The 23,558-nt window shown below is 43.0% G+C and overlaps 1 protein-coding gene across 1 annotated transcript in view; it reads right to left on the minus strand.

Moving 5' to 3' along the window:
• The window catches only part of rnf157 (ring finger protein 157), a gene marked incomplete at both ends in the record, with an annotated part of 61,734 nt that overhangs the window by 4,537 nt on the left and 33,639 nt on the right, over positions 1 to 23,558 (minus strand). Inside the window, 2 exons of the mRNA XM_084158408.1 lie at positions 14,903 to 15,010; positions 21,574 to 21,622. Coding sequence (XP_084014534.1) covers positions 14,903 to 15,010; positions 21,574 to 21,622 — 157 coding nt within the window. The remainder of the gene's footprint in view (positions 1 to 14,902; positions 15,011 to 21,573; positions 21,623 to 23,558) is intronic.

Consider the following 23,558-nt stretch of genomic DNA (forward strand, 5'->3'; position numbering starts at 1 on the left):
TTAATATCTAGAGAGACTGAGAGATGTGTTCAATGCAAACAGTGGATTTATTAAACAATAGATTTATATTTTAAAAACATCAATGCAACAGGTTGCGATGATTAAATTAATAGAAAGGGGTTATAGGTTTATATTAGAAGGTGTAGTGAACTTAATGAAACGTGGTATTATATAGTGTCTTCCAGGATTGATGGAAGTCTCGTATAGCATTATGTTAAGGGGATGCCTGGGATAAAATATAATGTCTTATTTACACAGAGTATGTGATTGTATTGACAAATGAGTGAAATATGACATTTACAGGGGCGACAGGAACAATAGAATGGGAGACAGATTTTCCTATGGTGTTGATCAAATAATTGATAATGGATCATTTGATATGAGATCACATGGAGCAGATTTAGGGGTTCAATAATCATTGTGAGATTTAAAGAGGATATGATTGTCACGGTTTCGGCCGAGGCTGCTCCTCCTCCTGGTCCGGGCAGGCTTCGGCGGTCGTCGTCCCCGGAGTACTAGCTGCCACCGATCTATGTTTCATGTTCGTTTGGTTTTGTCTTGATGTTGTACACCTGTGTCTAGTTAGTCCTCGTTAGTGTCCTATTTAGTTCTCGTTGTGTGTGTCTGTGTTTGTGTGTGATTGCTCTTCTGTTTTGGTGTTTGAGCTACGTACTTCCCTCCAGTGTTTGGAGAGGTTTTCGCACATGTTAGTGCGCCTTTGTTTGACGCCTGTGTGCGCCGTTATTTCGCCTCCGGGCTTATTGTGCTCATTTACTACGTGAATATTTCACTAAAGTCTTTTGGACTGAGCTTCTGCGTCCTGCGCTTGATTCCTGCACCACACCCACCTTCAGCACTCCTTGACAATGATCTGAAGGGTAAGCAATTAAACATAATCATTGTACACTCTAGGAATTTTGAGTGGTTTTATGAATGAGGAATTAGAATGATACAAACGATTATTGATGAGTTAGGACTGGGGATATCTGTATCATGTTTTGTGTGTACTTACCATCTTTAGATTACTGATGGCAATTGAAGGTTAACAAAATGCAGAATTTCTCTTCCAGGAGAAAGAGATTTGTTTATCTCATTGGAATGTTGCCCAGGGCTAGGGGGAGCAGTTTAGTGGAGTTAGGCAGTATTTAGGTCATAAAAGTGAGCTACCAAATTAAGTGGGGCCTGGCTATTTTTGGTTGTTGTTTTTCAATTGGGTTTTTCAAATAAAAAACAACACACCTAGTATGATGTTTATAAAGGGCTGTTATTTTGATTTTAGGGGGTTTTCAACAGGTCGAAGGTGATACGTCTTAAAGTTTTTCTGTTTTGACTGAGTTTAGGGTATATATGATTTCTTATGAGAATAAATGTCATGAGAAATTAATGAACACTTGGGATAAGTAACATTTATGAAATATTTAGAATGATGGTAATGTTTAGTATACTATGGGATGGAACAGTTCGTTGAATGATTTCAATGGCCTCTGAACTCTGTTTTGACTTTCTGGTGTTATTGATCATCCACACTGGTAAATTCTAAAGGCATGAGAGGAGGACTTTAAGATAGTTTATTTTACCAAGTTGAGGGTAATTTATAGTACTGTGAAAAGTGTGAAGAAATGTATAATTTGGTAATAATATATATGATTCGAACCATAAAATAACAGAAGAGAGAGAGAGCTTTCCCTGAATGAGGGATACCTGTTGCTAGTAAATTGTACTAATCTTGGATTACTTTTATGGGATAGAAGTAAGTTGAGGTATTATCAAATGTTGTCAGCAGGGTTAAAACACTTCTCTGGTCCCAGTCAGCTGTCAAAAGAGGAAGTTTCGATAGATAGAGATCTACTTATAGAGAGCTACAGTAGGGCCCCAATTAAGGAAGTTCACAGATGGGTGAAGCAAGGCGCAGTAAATAAGGAAGGAATATGGGTCAAAGACAGCTTAACAATTCTCCCAAAATTACTGTTTAGATATGCTGCAATATTGACACACGGGCAGAGCCATGTGTCAACGGGAGGGATGGATGGTAGAGCAGGTTAGGAAACACTTTGTGGCCTATGGTATAATGAATTACTAATATACAGTGCCCTCCACAATTATTGGCACCCCTGTTTAAGATGTGGTCGAGGACTTCCAAAAATTCTCCTTTTTTTTAAACAACATAGAACCCAAATGCAAAAAAAAGAGAAAAATCCAACCTTTTATTTAAGTACATTACTTTGGTGTAAAAAAGAAAAATCACACATTTAGAAAAAAAAAAACTTGAAATCATGTGTCCCACAATTATTGGCACCCCTGATGTTAATACTTTGTACAACCCCCTTTTGCCAACAAGACAGCACTTAATCTCCTCCTATAACATTTCAGAAGATTGGAGAACACAGAGAGAGGGATCTTTGACCATTCTTCTTTGCACAATCTTTCTAGATCGTCCTGGGTCCTCTCTTATGCACTCTCCTCTTTAGCTCGACCCACAGGTTTTCGATTGGGTTGAGGTCTGGGGACTGAGATGGCCATGGGAGGACCTTGAGTTTGTGACTGCTGAACCATTTTTGTGTAGATTTTGCCACATGTTTTGGATCATTATCCTGCTGAAAGACCCAATGACGACCCATCTTCAGCTTTCTGGCAGAGGCCATCAGGTTTTTATTTAAAATGTCCTGGTAATTCAAAGCGTTCATAATGCCATGCACCCTAACAAGGTTCCCAGGGCCTTTGGAAGAGAAACAGGCCCACGGCATCACAGATCCTCCACCATACTTCACGGTGGGCATGAGGTGCTTTTCGGCATACTCATCTTTTGTTTTACGCCAGACCCACTAAGAGTGTTTGTTGCCAAAAAGCTCAATCTTAGTCTCATCTGACCAAAGCACACGATCCCAGTTGAAGTCCCAGTGCCGCTTAGCAAACTCCAGACGTTTACGTTTGTGAGTGTTAGTGGGAAAAGGCTTTTTCCTTGCATGCCTCCCAAACAGCTTGTTGGCATGTAGAGAGCGTCTGATGGTTGTTTTGGAGACTTTGTGACCCCAAGATGCCACTCTTTGATGCAATTCTGTGACAGTGAGCTTAGGACTTTTTTTTACTTCTCTTACCATCCTCCTCACTGTGCGTTGTGGCAAGATAAACTTGGGACCTCTTCCAGCCTTGTTTGTCACTGTTCCAGTTGTTTTAAACTTCTTAATGATTCCTCTGACTGTAGATACGGGCAAGTTAAGGCGAGTGGCTATTTTCTTGTAGCCATTGCCTGACTTATGAAGGTCGACACAAATCTGCCTTACTTGAATGGTGTGTTCTCTTGTCTTTGCCATGTTGACAAATGGGTAAGAGAATTAGGCCTCTGTGTCACGTCATATTTATACCCCAGGGAAACAGGAAGTCATGAATTACTAATTAAAAGTTCCTAGATACCCTGACCAACTTTAGCAACTACAGAAAAATATATTTAAAAAAAAAATCAATTAAAATTTTCAGCGGAATTGTTAGGGGTGCCAATAATTGTGGGACACATGATTTCAAGTTTTTTTTTTCTAAATGTGTGATTTTTTTTTTTTACCACCAAAGTAATGTACTTAAATAAAAGGTTGGATTTTTCTATTTTTTTGCATTTGGGTTCTATGTTGTTTAAAAAAAAAGGAGAATTTTTGGAAGTCCTCGACCACATCTTAAACAGGGGTGCCAATAATAGTGGAGGGCATTGTGTGTGTATATATATATATATATATATATATATATATATATATATATATATATATATATATATATATATATATATATATATATATATATATATATATATATATATATATATACAGTGGGGAGAACAAGTATTTGATACACTGCCGATTTTGCAGGTTTTCCTACTTACAAAGCATGTAGAGGTCTGTAATTTTTATCATAGGTACACTTCAACTGTGAGAGACGGAATCTAAAATCCAGAAAATCACATTGTATGATTTTTAAGTAATTAATTTGCATTTTATTGCATGACATAAGTATTTGATCACCTACCAACCAGTAAGAATTCCGGCTCTCACAGACCTGTTAGTTTTTCCTTAAGAAGCCCTCTTGTTCTCCACTCATTACCTGTATTAACTGCACCAGTTTGAACTTGTTACCTGTATAAAAGACACCTGTCCACACACTCAATCAAACAGACTCCAACCTCTCCACAATGGCCAAGACCAGAGATCTGTGTAAGGACATCAGGGATAAAATTGTAGACCTGCACAAGGCTGGGATGGGCTACAGGACAATAGGCAAGCAGCTTGGTGAGAAGGCAACAACTGTTGGCGCAATTATTAGAAAATGGAAGAAGTTCAAGATGACGGTCAATCACCCTGGGTCTGGGGCTCCATGCAAGATCTCACCTCGTGGGGCATCAATGATCATGAGGAAGGTGAGGGATCAGCCCAGAACTACACGGCAGGACCTGGTCAATGACCTGAAGAGAGCTGGGACCACAGTCTGAATGAAAACCATTAGTAACACACTACGCCGTCATGGATTAAAATCCTGCAGCGCACGCAAGGTCCCCCTGCTCAAGCCAGCGCATGTCCAGGCCCGTCTGAAGTTTGCCAATGACCATCTGGATGATCCAGAGGAGGAATGGGAGAAGGTCATGTGGTCTGATGAGACAAAAATAGAGCTTTTTGGTCTAAACTCCACTTGCCGTGTTTGGCGGAAGAAGAAGGATGAGTACAACCCCAAGAACACCATCCCAAGGAGGAGGAAACATCATTCTTTGGGGATGCTTTTCTGCAAAGGGGACAGGACGACTGCACCGTATTGAGGGGAGGATGGATGGGGCCATGTATCGCGAGATCTTGGCCAACAACCTCCTTCCCTCAGTAAGAGCATTAAAGATGGGTCGTGGCTGGGTCTTCCAGCATGACAACGACCCGAAACACACAGCCAGGGCAACTAAGGAGTGGCTCCGTAAGAAGCATCTCAAGATCCTGGAGTGGCCTAGCCAGTCTCCAGACCTGAACCCAATAGAACATCTTTGGAGGGAGCTGAAAGTCCATAATGCCCAGCGACAGCCCCGAAACCTGAAGGATCTGGAGAAGGTCTGTATGAAGGAGTGGGCCAAAATCCCTGCTGCAGTGTGTGCAAACCTGGTCAAGACCTACAGGAAACGTATGATCTCTGTAATTGCAAACAGGTTTCTGTATCAAATATTAAGTTCTGCTTTTCTGATGTATCAAATACTTATGTCATGCAATAAAATGCAAATTAATTACTTAAAATTCATACAATGTGATTTTCTGGATTTTGGTTTTAGATTCCGTCTCTCACAGTTGAAGTGTACCTATGATAAAAATTACAGACCTCTACATGCTTTGTAAGTAGGAAAACCTGCAAAATCGGCAGTGTATCAAATACTTGTTCTCCCCACTGTGTATATATATATATATATATATATATATATACTGCTCAAAAAAATAAAGGGAACACTTAAACAACACAATGTAACTCCAAGTTGATCACACTTCTGTGAAATCGGTCAGGTAGGATTGCGTCCTACCTGACCGGTCGCTCCTACCAAGTGGCGTGGCGAGAAGCTGTCTCCGCACCACGTGCTCTCACCACTGGTGTCCCCCAGGGCTCAGTTCTAGGCCCTCTCCTATTCTCGCTATACACCAAGTCACTTGGCTCTGTCATATCCTCACATGGCCTCTCCTATCATTGCTACGCTGACGATACACAACTAATCTTCTCCTTTCCCCCTTCTGATAACCAGGTGGCGAATCGCATCTCTGCATGTCTGGCAGACATATCAGTATGGATGACGGATCACCACCTCAAGCTGAACCTTGGCAAGACGGAGCTGCTCTTCCTCCCGGGGAAGGACTGCCCGTTCCATGATCTCGCCATCACGGTTGACAACTCCGTTGTGTCCTCCTCCCAGAGTGCGAAGAGCCTTGGCGTGACCCTGGACAACACCCTGTCGTTCTCTGCTAACATCAAGGAGGTGACCCGATCCTGTAGGTTCATGCTCTACAACATTCGGAGAGTACGACCCTGCCTTACACAGGAAGCGGCACAGGTCCTAATCCAGGCACTTGTCATCTCCCGTCTGGATTACTGCAACTCGCTGTTGGCTGGGCTCCCTGCCTGTGCCATTAAACCCCTACAACTCATCCAGAATGCCGCAGCCCGCCTGGTGTTCAACCTTCCCAAGTTCTCTCACACAATTTGTAAGTCGCTCTGGATAAGAGCGTCTGCTAAATGACGTAAATGTAAAATGTAAATGTAAATCAAACTGTCCACTTAGGAAGCAACACTGATTGACAATACATTTCACATGCTGTTGTGCAAATGGAATAGACAACAGGTGGAAATTATAGGCAATTAGCAAGACACCCCCTATAAAGAAGTGGTTCTGCAGGTGGTGACCACAGACCACTTCTCAGTTCCTATGCTTCCTGGCTGATGTTTTGGTCACTTTTGAATGCTGGCGGTGCTTTCACTCTAGTGGTAGCATGAGACGGAGTCTACAACCCACACAAGTGGCTCAGGTAGTGCAGCTCATCCAGGATGGCACATCAATGCGAGCTGTGGCAAGAAGGTTTGCTGTGTCTGTCAGCGTAGTGTCCAGAGCATGGAGGCGCTACCAGGAGACAGGCCAGTACATCAGGAGACGTGGAGGAGGCCGTAGGAGGGCAACAACCCAGCAGCAGGACCGCTACCTCCGCCTTTGTGCAAGGAGGAGCAGGAGGAGCACTGCCAGAGCCCTGCAAAATGACCTCCAGCAGGCCACAAATGTGCATGTGTCTGCTCAAATGGTCAGAAACAGACTCCATGAGGGTGGTATGAGGGCCCGACGTCCACAGGTGGGGGTTGTGCTTACAGCCCAACACCGTGCAGGACGTTTGGCATTTGCCAGAGAACACCAAGATTGGCAAATTCGCCACTGGCGCCCTGTGCTCTTCACAGATGAAAGCAGGTTCACACTGAGCACATGTGACAGACGTGACAGAGTCTGGAGATGCCGTGGAGAACGTTCTGCTGCCTGCAACATCCTCCAGCATGACCGGTTTGGCGGTGGGTCAGTCATGGTGTGGGGTGGCATTTCTTTGGGGGGCCGCACAGCCCTCCATGTGCTCGCCAGAGGTAGCCTGACTGCCATTAGGTACCGAGATGAGATTCTCAGACCCCTTGTGAGACCATATGCTGGTGCGGTTGGCCCTGGGTTCCTCCTAATGCAAGACAATGCTAGACCTCATGTGGCTGGAGTGTGTCAGCAGTTCCTGCAAGAGGAAGGCATTGATGCTATGGACTGGCCCGCCCATTCCCCAGACCTGAATCCAATTGAGCACATCTGGGACATCATGTCTCGCTCCATCCACCAACGCCACGTTGCACCACAGACTGTCAAGGAGTTGGCGGATGCTTTAGTCCAGGTCTGGGAGGAGATCCCTCAGGAGACCATCCGCCACCTCATCAGGAGCATGCCCAGGCGTTGTAGGGAGGTCATACAGGCACGTGGAGGCCACACACACTACTGAGCTTCATTTTGACTTGTTTTAAGGACATTACAAAGTTGGATCAGCCTGTAGTGTGGTTTTCCACTTTAATTTTGAGGGTGAATCCAAATCCAGACCTCCATGGGTTGATACATTTGATTTCCATTGATAATTTTTGTGTGATTTTGTTGTCAGCACATTCATCTATTTAAAGAAAAAAGTATTTAATAAGATGATTTCATTCATTCAGATCTAGGATGTGTTGTTTAAATGTTCCCTTTATTTTTTTGAGCAGTGTATGTATGTGTATATATATATATACATACATACAGTGGGGGAAAAAAAGTATTTAGTCAGCCACCAATTGTGGAAGTTCTTCCACTTAAAAAGATGAGAGAGGCCTGTAATTTTCATCATAGGTACACGTCAACTATGACAGACAAATTGAGATTTTTTTTCTCCAGAAAATCACATTGTAGGATTTTTAATGAATTTATTTGCAAATTATGGTAGAAAATAAGTATTTGGTCACCTACAAACAAGCAAGATTTCTGGCTCTCACAGACCTGTAACTTCTTCTTTAAGAGGCTCCTCTGTCCTCCACTCGTTACCTGTATTAATGGCACCTGTTTGAACTTGTTATCAGTATAAAAGACACCTGTCCACAACCTCAAACAGTCACACTCCAAACTCCACTATGGCCAAGACCAAAGAGCTGTCAAAGGACACCAGAAACAAAATTGTAGACCTGCACCAGGCTGGGAAGACTGAATCTGCAATAGGTAAGCAGCTTGGTTTGAAGAAATCAACTGTGGGAGCAATTATTAGGAAATGGAAGACATACAAGACCACTGATAATCTCCCTCGATCTGGGGCTCCACGCAAGATCTCACCCCATGGGGTCAAAATGATCACAAGAACGGGGGGGGGGGGGGGGTGAATGACCTGCAGAGAGCTGGGACCAAAGTAACAAAGCCTACCATCAGTAACACACTACGCCGCCAGGGACTCCAATCCTGCAGTGCCAGACGTGTCCCACTGCTTAAGCCAGTACATGTCCAGGCCCGTCTGAAGTTTGCTAGAGTGCATTTGGATGATCCAGAAGAGGATTGGGAGAATGTCATATGGTCAGATGAAACCAAAATATAACTTTTTGGCAAAAACTCAACTCGTTGTGTTTGGAGGACAACGAATGCTGAGTTGCATCCAAAGAACACCATACCTACTGTGAAGCATGGGGGTGGAAACATCATGCTTTGGGGCTGTTTTTCTGCAAAGGGACCAGGACGACTGATCCGTGTAAAGGAAAGAATGAATGGGGCCATGTATCGTGAGATTTTGAGTGAAAACCTCCTTCCATCAGCAAGGGCATTGAAGATGAAACGTGGCTGGGTCTTTCAGCATGACAATGATCCCAAGCACACCGCCCGGGCAACGAAGGAGTGGCTTCGTAAGAAGCATTTCAAGGTCCTGGAGTGGCCCAGCCAGTCTCCAGATCTCAACCCCATAGAAAATCTTTGGAGGGAGTTGAAAGTCCGTGTTGCCCAGCGACAGCCCCAAAACATCACTGCTCTAGAGGAGATCTGCATGGAGGAATGGGCCAAAATACCAGCAACAGTGTGTGAAAACCTTGTGAAGACTTACAGAAAACGTTTGACCTGTGTCATTGCCAACAATGGGTATATAACAAAGTATTGAGAAACTTTTGTTATTGACCAAATACTTATTTTCAACCATAATTTGAAAATAAATTCATTAAAATCCTACAATGTGATTTTCTGGAATTTTTTTTCTCATTTTGTCTGTCATAGTTGACGTGTACCTATGATGAAAATTACAGGCCTCTCTCATCTTTTTAAGTGGGAGAACTTGCACAATTGGTGGCTGACTAAATATTTTTCTTCCCCACTGTATATATATATATATATATTTTTTTAAAAAGTGTTTGGAAGACCTTACAGAATGCCACAGTTGGCAGGACCAGAACAGGCAGACATAGAACTAGAGAATACACTAGCAGAACACATGAGAAAATTGTTCATTAACCGTATGTCTAAGAATTTGTGTCCTACAGGAGAATTAAAGGAGAAGGTGATTCATAGTATATAACCTGGAGACTGGGTGTGGATCCAATCGTTGAGGAACAAGGATTGAAAGCAGTCACGCTGGGAGGGACCATACCAAGTCCTATTGGTAACTGCCTTCGCTATAAGAATAGCTGAGAGAGCCACTTGGGTCCACGTTACCCACTGCAAAAAGGTAGGCCCACATACCAACACCGTTGAACACACACAGAGTTAAAGAGAAGAACTGACCACTAGGGTTCGGGGGTAAACTCTGTTAACGAAGAAACCCTACCCCGACCTTTCATCACTGTGGGGTGTTTATAGAGGTGTGGGTATGGGGAAGTACCAGGCAGGTGGGTCAGGGACAGGATTGGGATGGCGGTTTTGGGGATTTTGGGGGACTCTGAGCTGCATCATCATGTTAGCCATATTATGGATTAATCCAGGTCAACCTAACAGGGAAATTATGCACTGATTCGATCTCGTAGAAATACTGAAACCAAGAAAGGCTATTGGGGGAATGATTATTTTAATAGTTAAAGTCAGTTTAGGACAAGATGGGGGATTCAAGATACCATTCGACTTCTCCCATGAAGAGATAGGAGGTTTTGGGGGCTTTGGTAAGAAGGGGGCGTGTACAAGAAAGTTAGGTCCTAGAAGGTATGGTAAATACATTTGCACTGGGGAAAGCTCATGTCCTTGGGCAAGGGTGTTTATACATACCTGGGGAACATACTATGAGAATAGAATGGACGCAGTACACCGATGGGGAATTAAACAAACCCATGATAAATGTAAAACGGAACTGGTGATAACGGTAAAGTAAATTATGCAAGATGACATAGCAAGGAACTATTGGGCCTGTGTTGATGATTTCGGGGCAGATATATGTTTGAGGTAATGAACCAAGGAGTAGAAGGAATTTCAAATGAGAACTTCTGGGTAAGGTGGATGAACTACACAGCTAGGGTGTTGGGTCAAACTAATTGTTATGCCTGTTCAACAGGTAGGCCAACCCTTCTAACTGCACCTATGCCTCAGACCATGTTCTCTTGTGTGATAGATTTGGGATCAAACCAAACCCCACCTAATTGTTCTGATATTAAAATAACCACTCTTAAAAAGGATAATACTAAGGCACCCCAATTCACCATGAACCCCAGAGATTATCAATGTTATAGACACCAAAGTAATGCGAATCACAGATCAAATTGGAGAAGGGTTTACAACAACGTTTTTCTGGTGGTTACAATTGATAAAAATGTTGACTGGATTAATTACATCTACAAAGGTTTGTTAATTAGACAAGGGATGCAGTGAAGAGAATCTCAGGTCAACTATCAGCCACCTCACTCATGACCTGCAGAATAGTTTGGTTCTCGAAATGCTTTTAGCAGAGAAGGGCGGATTTGCAAGATGGTGGGAGGTCATTGTTGTATGTTTATCCCCAACAATACAGCCCCAGATGGTACAGTAACTAGAGCACTGGCAGGTCTAACTGCATTAATTAAAGAATGGGCTGAGAACTGGGGGGTGAATACATCAATGACTGGTTGATTTGATAACATTTTTGGTAAATGGAAAACTATTGTTGTAACTATTCTGCTATAGCTTCTATGGGTATACTTGTTCTTTGGGGATGTTGTCTTATTCCCTGTGTCCGAGGGTTGGTGAGCAAGGCGTTGGAGGTGAGCAAGGCGTTGGAGAATGCAGTATCACAGCAGACGGTGAGATACAGCCCAATCCCGGACTCCGACCAACCGAATGAAGAATATGACCCACCAGGCTTGGTGGAAGATGATGACTATTCAGATAGTTTGAGACTGGATGTTTTCCTAGAACTATAAATCTCTAGTTTAAAAGTTATTGTAATGATATTTTGTGTATTAAAGTCTTGTTTTAAGTATGATGTACTAGTTAACCGATGTTGCAGGATGTGATGAAGCAAATGTTCTTCACTATAGGCTTAGACTGTTGTTTCCAGATAGTGGGTAAACAGGTTAGGTACCATTGCTAAAGAGTAACGTTACGCTTTTAATCATGGGGTAAACCCTGATGAACCTGTATTGAATGAGACAATTTTAAATGTTTTTATATGCAAATCAACTTATATGCTTCAATGTGTGTGATTCATTTCTATAACACCATATATTTTGTGAGTATGTGTGTAATATTTAGTCAAAGGGTGGATTGATAGAATAATTATTAATGACTAATTATTACACCCTGAAACTGTGTGAAATGTGTTAGAATGTGTGAGTGTAGGACCAGTAAAGAATATGACATTGAGCTACTATTTAGCAATGTGAGTAAGAGTTAGACCAGACAACAAAGGACAAGGAGAACTGTCTACAGGCAACTGAGAAACCAAGATAACTGAGGAATTTAGGGAGGAGAAAAACTGTTAGGCTTGGAAGAGTGCATGTGTGTGTGTGTGTGTGTGTGTGTGTACTGATGGTCAGGAGAGCAGTTTTAAAGTGGAAAACTACAGCCCGCCTAGAGAGAGGAGGGATTTTTGTATGACGTTTGAGTATAAAAGATGGACTCTGAAATTGTGATGGCAGAATTCTCAATGAATAAATCTCTGACTATGCAGACCGGGACTCTGTCCGTTTCTTAAATCCAAAAGACTTACAACCTTTTGGGAGACGCACAGAGACACTGAAATAGTTTGTTAAATAATTCACATAACAATCCAATACCTGCCTCTGTCATTCCAGGTAACTCTGAAAACCGTCGACGGGCGAATGATACATTCGTAAATAGAAAGTCCTGCCCTTTGACATTAAGGGTTAAGACAGGCCAGAGGACACCTGATTAATGACAGAGATGGTGACGGAATCCAAACCTACATTGAATCTCGGCTGCAAGGATAAGGTCAGTAGTCTTTATTCATTAACTGGGGCAGTCTGGGATTGCTCAGGCTGGGTCCGTAACGATTCACGGTAATAGGCCATTACCAAAAGAAACTACCCTGCATTCAGAGAACCTGTAGTAGATTATAGAAACTGTTAGGCTTGGAAGAGTGCATGTGTGTGTGTGTGTGTGTACTCATGGTCAGGAGAGCACTTTTAACGTGGAAAACTACAGCCCGCCTATAGAGAGGAGGGATTTTTGTATGACGTGTGAGTATACATTTTTATTTTTATTTTTTGGTCATTTAGCAGACGCTCTTATCCAGAACGATTTACATGAGCAATTAGGGTTAAGTGCCTTGCTCAAGGGCACATCGACAGATTTTTCACCTAGTCGGCTCGGGGATTAGAACCAGCGACCTTTCGGTTACTGGCACAACGCTCTTAACCACTAAGCTACCTGCCGCCCTATAAAAGATGGACTCTGAAATTGTGATGGCCGAATTCTCAATGAATAAATCTCTGACTATGCAGACCGGGACTCTGTCCGTTTCTTAAATCCAAAAGACTTACAACCTTTTGGGAGACTCACAGAGACACTGAAATAGTTTGTTAAATAATTCACATAACAATGATGGATAAAGGATGGAAACAGAGAGAGAGAATAGAACACATTTACATCACAGAGAATTCATCAGATGACAACCACAAAGAGTAGGGGGAGGGGGGTACAAGGGGCCCGAGTGGGAGCGAGGTGAGGGGGGGGAGAGAGGTGAGGGGGGGGAGAGGGGGCAATATGTTGGGAGTTACAGGAATGGGAGTAGCTAAGGCTTTGTCAGCAATTATATATATATTTCTTTTTTTTACGCAGATTCCTTAAAGATTGACTTCCTTTAAGACACCTTTTTGAAAGTTAAAGACGTGGTACCTGATCTCTTCATTGATAGAACAGACATCCGTTAAAATAGGGACTGCTCTCAAGTAGCCAGACGTCTAAATCTCTGCGTTCGCTCTGCGGCCTGAGCTTTGTAATGAAAAGGCCGGAAAATAGGGACAAGTAGTTTGAGAGTTGGTGGCCGCAGAAACTACAGACTTAGAGAAACAAAGCTAAAGGCCCGTTTTTACACCTGTTTTTGGAAACTAGTTGTTCTTGCCAAAACCAGCACCTGGATCTTGACACACTGCTGTGCAATAGGTTTTCTCTTGCTCTTTTACATAGAGAAACAAAGCCTTTCACTCCCCTTCTCTCACTGTAACCTGCTTCAGCACAGCAGAGAGGGGATCTCTAGCCAGCGACTGAGAAGCAAAGGAGAGGGAGAGATGGAGGGAGGGAGGGATGGAGAGATGGAGGGAGGGATGGAGAGATGGAGGGAGGGAGGGAGGGAGGGAGGTAGGGAGGGAGGGATGAGTCGCGGACGATGATCAAAGCGGCTCGGAGCTGGCAGACACTGAACATGAACTTGGAACTCTGGGATGGAGCGGCGAGAACAAACACACACATGGTCTCACACAGATACGCTCTCACACAGATACACTCTCACACAGATACGCTCTCACACAGATACACTCTCACACACACGCTCTCACACAGATACGCTCTCACACAGATACGCTCTCACACAGATACGCTCTCACACAGATACGCTCTCACACAGATACGCTCTCACACAGATACGCTCTCACACAGATATGCTCTCACACAGATACGCTCTCACACACGCTCTCACACAGATACGCTCTCACACAGATACGCTCTCACACACACGCTCTCACACAGATACGCTCTCACACACACGCTCTCACACAGATACGCTCTCACACACACGCTCTCACACAGATACGCTCTCACACAGATACGCTCTCACACAGATACGCTCTCACACAGATACGCTCTCACACACACGCTCTCACACAGATACGCTCTCACACACACACACGCTCTCAACAGATACGCTCTCACACAGATACGCTCTCACACACAGATACGCTCTCACACACAGATACGCTCTCACACAGACACGCTCTCACACACAGATACGCTCTCACACACAGATACGCTCTCACACACAGATACGCTCTCACACACAGATACGCTCTCACACACAGATACGCTCTCACACACAGATACGCTCTCACACACAGATACGCTCTCACACACAGATACGCTCTCACACACAGATACGCTCTCACACACAGATACGCTCTCACACAGATACGCTCTCACACACACACAAATCCACTACTCTCCACTCTTCACTTCCTCCATTTATAGTAATTAAAATCTCAGCTAGAAACATGGGAACCTCAGTTTTGACTTAAATCTCTGTCTCCCTCTCTCTCCACCGTCTCCATTGTCTCTCCCCTCTCTACCCTGACTTCTGTTCCACTTTCTCCTCTCCTCCATGATGCCTCGCTCACTTCTTATTTCCTTTCACTGACATCCCCCTCTCTCCCCTCTCTCTCCCCCGCCCCTCAGCTCTGATTGGTCCATGTTCAGTAAGTTGCCACTCACCGGCGAATCGGCTGTCGAGAACCTGCTCATTGTCCAGCCCCCCCAAACAGGTCGTGTCGCAGAGGGCGTGATTGTTATTGGCCAACTCTAGACACCTGCTCCACCCACCTGCAAGCGGGGGCAAAGATCAAACAACAGCAGCCAGGCACAGCGGGAGGGGGGAGGGGGGGTGTAGATGGGGCTCAGTAGCTTTTAGATGACTATGCTAGAGTGTGTGTGGGTGTGAGTGTGTGTGTGTGTGCACGCGTGAGTGAGTGCGTGCGTGCGTGTGTGTGTGTGTGTAAAAGAGGGCATGGGTGAGATCATGTGATGATGGTGATGATGAGTAGCATGTGGCTCAGCAGGCTCAGAGGATGCACACGGAATCTGGCACACGGAGAAGCAGGGACAGACGCACACGCGTGCAAACATACATCACATGCACATTAACATCTAGAGAAATTGGATTCCTTTGGTTTCCTTATTGACTAATTTATTCATTGTTTGTTTATTCTTTATTTAATACCCAGAGCCAATAACACCATTCCATACTAGTACACACACACACAGATCCACTACGACTGGACTGGAGATATAAATATAAAGAAGTTGTATACTAGTCAGAACATGCATGGTGATTAAGATAATGTCACAAACACACACAATCACGCAGACATACAAGCATTTACACACACATTCATAAATAACACACACACACACATTGACACACACTCAAACTCTGGACAAACACACACACATTCACACACACTCAAACTCTGGGGACACTGAGAGGCAGGGTTAGAGATTTAAGCCCAATTTATCTGACTTTGGAGAGGAGGAATAAAGGAGGAGGGAAAGCAGAGGAGAAGGAGGAGAGGAGGAGAAGGAGGAGAGGAGGATGAGGAGGAGCGGAGGATGTGGAGGAGGAGAAGTAGAAGGAGGATGAGGAGGAGGAGAGGAGGGGGAGGAGGAGGAGAGGAGGAGGAGTAGAAGGAGGATGAGGAGGAGGAGAGGAGGAGGAGAGGAAGAGAGGAGGAGAAGGAATATGACTCCAAACATATACGCACAAAGAGAGAGAGAGGGAGAGACACACATACACAGATATACTGTACACACAACTGCATATCAGGGTGTGGAATCTAAGCAGTGCATGCAGAGCACAGCAGGCAAACACATACACAAGCGTGGGAAAACCAACGACATACACACACACACACACACAGACAGACACACACAGAGCAAACTGAGCCAAATGCACATGTGCAAACGGATGATTAGTGATGGTTTCACCGATGGTCAGTGTTGTAACACTTTTTTTTGATAGTCCATCTGTAGATGCTCTACAGACTATCAGTAACATTTCGACTAACTATCTACTAACCCTACAGTGCCTTGCAAAAGTATTCATCCCCCTTGGCGTTTTTCCTATTTTGTTGCATTACAACCTGTAATTTAAATGGGTTTTTATTTCGATTTCATTGAATGGACATACACAAAATAGTCCAAATTGGTGAAGTGGAATGAAAAAAAAAGTGGTACGTGCATATGTATTCATCCCCTTTGCTATGAAGCCCCTAAATAAGATCTGGTGCAACCAATTACCTTCAGAAGTCACATAATTAGTTAAATAAAGTCCACCTGTGTGCAATCTAAGTGTCACATGATCTGTCACATGATTTCAGTATATATACACCTGTTCTGAAAGGCCCCAGAGTCTGCAACACCACTAAGCAAGGGGCACCACCCAGCAAGCGGCACCATGAAGACCAAGGAGCTCTCCAAACAGGTCAGTGACAAAGTTGTGGAGAAGTACAGATCAGAGTTGGGTTATAAAAAAATATCAGAAACTTTGAACATCCCACGGAGCACCATTAAATCCATTATTAAAAAATGGAAAGAATATGGCACCACAACAAAACTGCCAAGAAAGGGCCGCAGACCAAAACTCACAGACCAGGCAAGGAGGGCATTAATCAGAGAGGCGACAAAATGACCAAAGACAACCCTGAAGGAGCTGTAAAGCTCCACAGCGGAGATTGGAGTATCTGTCCATAGGACCACTTTAAGCCATAAACTCCACAGAGCTGAGCTTTACGGAAGAGTGGCTAGAAAAAAGCCATTGCTTAAAGAAAGAAATAAGCAAACACGTTTGGTGTTTGCCAAAAGGCATGTGGGAGACTCCCCAAGCATATGGAAGAAGGTACTCTGGTCAGATTAGACTAAAATTGAGCTTTTTGGCCATAGAGGAAAACGTTATGTCTGGCGCAAACCCAACACCTCTCATCACCCCGAGAACACCATCCCCACAGTGAAGCATGGTGGTGGCAGCATCATGCTGTGGGGATGTTTTTCATCGGCAGGGACTGGGAAACTGGTCAGAATTGAAGGAATGATGGGTGGCACTAAATACAGGGAAATTCTTGAGGGAAACCTGTTTCAGTCTTCCACAGATTTGAGACTGGGACGGAGGTTCACCTTCCAGCAGGGCAATGACCCTAAGCATACTGCTAAAGCAACACTCAAGTGATTTAAGGGGAAACATTTAAATGTCTTGGAATGGCCTAGTCAAAGCCCAGATCTCAATCCAATTGTGAATCTGTGGTATGACTTAAAGATTTCTGGACACCAGCGGAACCCATCCAACTTGAAGGAGATGGAGCAGTTTTGCCTTGAAGAATAGGGAAAAATCCTAGTGGCTAGATGTGCCAAGATGCCAAAAATATTTTGCATCTTCAAAGTGGTAGGCATGTTGTGTAAATCAAATGATACAAACCCCCAGAAAATCCATTTTAATTCCAGGTTGTAAGGCAACAAAATAGGAAAAATGCCAAGGGGGGTGAATACTTTCGCAAGCCACTGTAGTTAACCAAACAGCTACCCAGACTATCCGCACTGACCCTTTGTGCACTACATATTCTGACTCATCACATACGCTGCTGCTACTGTTTATTATCTGGCACTTTATTCCTAGTTGTATGTACATATCTACCTCAATTACCTCGTACTCCAGCACATCGACTCGGTACTGGTACCTGGTGTATGTAGCCAAGTTATCGTTACTCATTGTGGATTTATTATTACGTGTTTTACTTTTCTATTCCTTTTTACTTTTCTTTATCTCTGCAGTGTTGGGAAGTGCCCGTAAGTACGCATTTCACTGTTAGTCTACACCTGTTGTTTACGAAGCATGACAAATATAATTTGATTTGATTACTCAAAACTTTTTAGGAAACCTGTTGCACCTAATATATCTGAATACATTTGCTTAAAGTGATTTTGTAGTCATTACTCAAACCCTGTAGGGGGCTCCAGATTTGAGTTGTATCAGCTTGACATCTTTGAGTAATGCCCCCACTAAGCCACGCCTCCAATATAATTTCCCATTGTGCCTTGCCTTTTCTAGTGAATTGTGGAGTTTTTGTTAGTGACAGAGACATGGTTGTTGAATTCGTTCATTATCAGTCCTGTGGCCTTCACCAAGTGAGTTCCTAGGTGAATATTATAATTATACTCTTTATGACAATACATTACATATCTCATAAGGCCTTATTTTGAGTCCTAGCTTTACCTTAATACAGTGGCCTGAAACTCATGGTTTACAGGCCACATCAGTAAAAAAAAAAAAAAAAAAGATAATTGTGTAGCATAAGATTAATCAATCACTAAATGTACATGCAAAAACACAGATATTTAAAAAAAAATCAAAAAAATCAACCTGCAGTAGAGCATGCTGGTAAAAAGTTAATGTATCATCATAACTTAAACTTCTTTAGTTGATGTGAGTTCTCATTTAGTTTTGAGTCAGTACCACAAGTAATAATTACTTTTCATTGACTTTGAGTTCAATTTACTAGAAGTATTTAAGTTAAAAATGCCTTGGGGTTTACACGCTCATCAATTCGTACAATATTTCCGCTTTTGATCTTTCTAACATGGCTTTTAGTGACTGACTACCCTGTTACAGTACCTTATACTGTAAACTACCATAGAAAGCTTATTATTAGTGAGATGGCAGGGTGTTTTAAGGGGTGCCATGCTACATTCTCGCTACTGTAAATTATAATATGTGCTAAAATACTGGTCACACTTAATTTGGATAGTCCAGACTTTCCATCTGTAGATGCTCAAACAATGGTCATACTATCATCAAATTATCTGTTGATACGCAACTGCTTGCTAAGGCTACGGTTAGGGTTAGAATAAGGGTTAAGGTTAGGGTTAGGGCTAGGGTAAGGGTAAAGTTTAGGGTTAGGATAAGGGTTAGAGCTAGGGTTACAGTGGCTTGTGAAAGTATTCACCCCCCTTGGCATTTTTCCTATTTTGTTGCCTTACAACCTGGAATTAAAATATATTTTTGGGGGGGTTTACACAACATGCCTACCACTTTGAAGATGCAAAATATATTTTATTGTGAAACAAACAAGAAATAAGAAAAAAAAACTGAACCCCCCCCCCCCCCCCCCCAAAGTCAACACTTTGTAGAGCAACCTTTTGCAGCAATTACAGCTGCAAGTCTCTTGGGGTATGTCTCTATAAGCTTGGCACATCTAGCCACTGGGATTTTTGCCCATTCTTCAAGGCAAAACTGCTCCATCTCCTTCAAGTTGGATGGGTTCCGCTGGTGTCCAACAAATCTTTTCAGATTCTCAATTGGATTGAGGTCTGGGCTTTGACTAGGCCATTCCAAGACATTTAAATGTTTTACCTTAAACCACTCGAGTGTTGCTTTAGCAGTATGCTTAGGGTCATTGTCCTGCTGGAAGGTGAACCTCCGTCCCAGTCTCAAATCTGTGGAAGACTGAAACAGGTTTCCCTCAAGAATTTCCCTGTATTTAGTGCCACCCATCCTTCCTTAAATTCTGACCAGTTTCCCAGTCCCTGTCGATAAAAAACATCCTCACAGCATGATGCTGCCACCACCATGCTTCACTGTGGGGATGGTGTTCTCGGGGTGATGAGAGGTGTTGGGTTTGCGCCAGACATAACGTTTTCCTCTATGGCCAAAAAGCTCAATTTTAGTCTAATCTGACCAGAGTACCTTCTTCCATATGTTTGGGGAGTCTCCCACATGCCTTTTGGCAAACACCAAACGTGTTTGCTTATTTTTTTCTTTAAGCAATGGCTTTTTTCTGGCCACTCTTCCGTAAAGCCCAGCTCTGTGGAGTGTACGGCTTAAAGTGGTCCTATGGACAGATACTCCAATCTCCGCTGTGGAGCTTTGCAGCTCCTTCAGGGTTATCTTTGGTCTCTTTGTTGCCTCTCTGATTAATGCCCTCCTTGCCTGGTCTGTGAGTTTTGGTGGGCGGCCCTCTCTTGGCAGGTTTGTTGTGGTGCCATATTCTTTACATTTTTTAATAATGGATTTAATGGTTCTCCGTGGGATGTTCAAAGTTTCTGATATTTATTTATAACCCAACCCTGATCTGTACTTCTCTACAACTTTGTCCCTGACCTGTTTGGAGAGCTCTTTGGTCTTCATGGTGCCGCTTGTTTGGTGGTGCCCCTTGCTTAGTGGTGTTGCAGACTCTGGGTGTCAAGGCGTCAGTGTAATGCGGTAGGACGAAGTCAGGCACAGGAGCTGATCGAAAAACGTACTTTACTCGTAGGTATCTCAATGAACATACCTCCACGCAGGGAGGAACAAACCCGCTCACATACGACAACCAAAACATGGACAAACACGCACAACACACAGTGTGAGCCAGAGGGTTAAATAGGGAAGACATAATAACATGATGGGAAACAGGTGAGACCAATACAGACAAAACAAGTCGAACATATTTACATTACATTTTTGTCATTTAGCAGACGCTCTTATCCAGAGCGACTTACAGGAGCAATTAGGGTTAAGTGCCTTGCTCAAGGGCACATCGACAGATTTTTCACCTAGTCGGCTTGGGGATTAGAACCAGCGACCTTTCGGTTACTGGCACAACGCTCTTACCCACTAAGCCACATAGAAACATGGATCGGTAGCAGCTAGTACTCCGGTGACGACGAACGCCAAAGCCTGCCCGAGCAAGGAGGGGGGGCAGCCTCGTCTGAATTCGTGACACTGGGGCCTTTCAGAATAGGTGTATATATACTGAAATCATGTGACAGATCATGTGACACTTAGATTGCACACAGGTGGACTTTATTTAACTAATTATGTGACTTCTGAAGGTAATTGGTTGCACCAGATCTTATTTAGGGGCTTCATAGCAAAGGGGGTGAATACATATGCACGCACCACTTTTCCGTTATTTATTTTTTAGAATTTTTTTTAAACAAGTTATTTTTTTCATTCCACTTCACCAACTTATACTATTTTGTGTATGTCCATTACATGAAATCCAAATAAAAATCAATTTAAATTACAGGTTGTAATGCAATAAAATAGGAAAAACGCCAAGGGGAATAAATACTTTTGCAAGGCACTGTATTTAACTAACTATTTAGCAGTCTTATGGCTTGGGCTTGATGATAGCACATTGGGCTTTACAGTGCAGTGTACAGGTGATATTTGTTCCCCGATGTAGGGCTAAGGTAAGGAGTTAGTTAGGGTGAGGCTTTAAATTAGGATTAGTGGGTAACATTGTATTAGTGCTTAGACTGCCCCGTACGTCTGTCCTTTCCAGCATGGCCAGATAGTGAGGGTGGTAAAGCAGAGAGGGGTCAGAGGTGAGAGGTCAATGAGAGGTCACATTTACCCTGCTTGTGGGAAGGGGAGGGGCAGTGTTCCTCTGTGACATCATTTCCCTGTGAGAAGGAGAGAGACAGATTCATATTTTATTGTATATTTTAAACTTTTTTTTAATCTATAGCCATTCCTATAGTTTAGGTACTATACAGTATATTTACCTCTGAATCTTGCTCTTCTGACACAGCGACTGAGAAGTTATGTTCTTTTGGCTCCATGGGTAGTTCCTTCACTATGAGGAAACACTAAAACAGTACAGAAATACACTAAGAAAAAAGAAGGAACAGCATGTCAGAAAACAGCTCAATGTGAATGAAGAACCCATAGAATCAAATCATTTCTGGGAAAATTGGAACACAAACAACAACACGAACAGCTACATATCCAAAATGGAGATGTATGGATAAAACACTTCTCCAACCTTTTCGGCCATATAACAAAGAACCAAGAACAGAAATGTATACATGATCATTTACAAAACTTAGAATCAGTTATTAAAGACTACCAGAACCCATTGGATTCTCCAATTACAATGGATAAGCTACAGGACTAAATACAAACCCTCCAACCCAAAAAGGCCTGTGGTGTTGATGGTATACTGAATGAAATGATAAAATATACAGACCATAAATTCAAATAGGCTATTCTTAAACTCTTCAACATTATCCTCAGCTCTGGCATTTTCCCAATATTTGGAACCAAGGTCTGGTCATCCCAATCCACAAAAGTGGAGACATATTTGACCCCAATAATTACAGTGGAATCTGCGTCAACAGTAATCTCTGAAAAATCTTCTGCAGTATCATCAATAGCAGTGCAAACAATGTCCCGAGACAATGTCAAATTGGCTTCTTACCAAGATACCGTACAACAGACCACGTATACAACCTAAACACTCTTATTGACAAACAAACAAAACAAAAGCAAAGTATTCTCATTTTGTTTATTTAAAAAAGGTTTTGACTCAATTTGGCATGAGAGTCTGCTGTACAAATTGATGGAAAGCGGTGTTGGAGGAAAAACATATGACATTATAAAATCAATGTAAACAAACAACAAGTGTGCAGTTAAAATTGACAATAAACACACAGATTTCTTTCCTCAGGGCCGTGAGGTGAGACCGGGATGCAGCTTGAGCCCCAACCTCTTCAACATTTATATCAATGAATTGGCGAGGGCACTAGAACAGTCTGCAGCACCCGGCCTCACCCTACTCGATTCGGAAATCAAATGTCTAATGTTTGCTGATGATCTGGTGCTTCTGTCCCCAACCAAGGATGGCCTATAGCAGCACCTACAGTGCTGTGAAAAAGTATTTGCCCCCTTTCTGATTTTCACTATTTTTGCATATTTTGTATACTGAATGTTCAACCAAAACCTAATATTAGATAAAAGGAACCTGAGTTTACAAATAACAAAAAAATACATATGCTTATTTGGATGAGATGGGTCCCATTATGTCTGGTGAAAACCAAACACTGCACTCCACAGTAAGAACCTCATCCCAACGGTCAAGCATGGTGGTGGTAGTGTGATGGTTTGGGGATGCTTTGCTGCCTCAGGATCTGGACGACTTGCCTTAATAAAAGGAACCATGAATTCTGCTCTGTATCAGAGAATTCTACAGGAGAATGTCAGGCCATCCGTCTGTGAGCTGATGCTGAAGCACAGCTGGGTCATGCAGCAAGACAATGATCCAAAACACACAATTAATTCTACATGAAAATGGTTAAAAAGCAACACATTTAAAGTTTTGGAATGGCCTAGTCAAAGTCCAGACATAATCCCAATTGAGATGTTGTGGCAGGACTTGAAACGAGCAGTTCATGCTTGAAAACCCACAAATGTCGCTGAGTTAAAGCAGTTCTGCATGCCAGAGTGGGCCAAAATTCCTCGACAGCGATGTGAGAGACTGATCAACAACTACAGGAAGTATTTGGTTGCAGTCATTGCAGCTAAAGATGGCACTACCAGTTATTGAGTGTAAGGGGGCAA

The sequence above is a fragment of the Coregonus lavaretus genome (assembly GCF_964263955.1).
Source record: "Coregonus lavaretus genome assembly, chromosome: 1".
Classification (NCBI taxonomy): Eukaryota; Metazoa; Chordata; class Actinopteri; order Salmoniformes; family Salmonidae; genus Coregonus; species Coregonus lavaretus.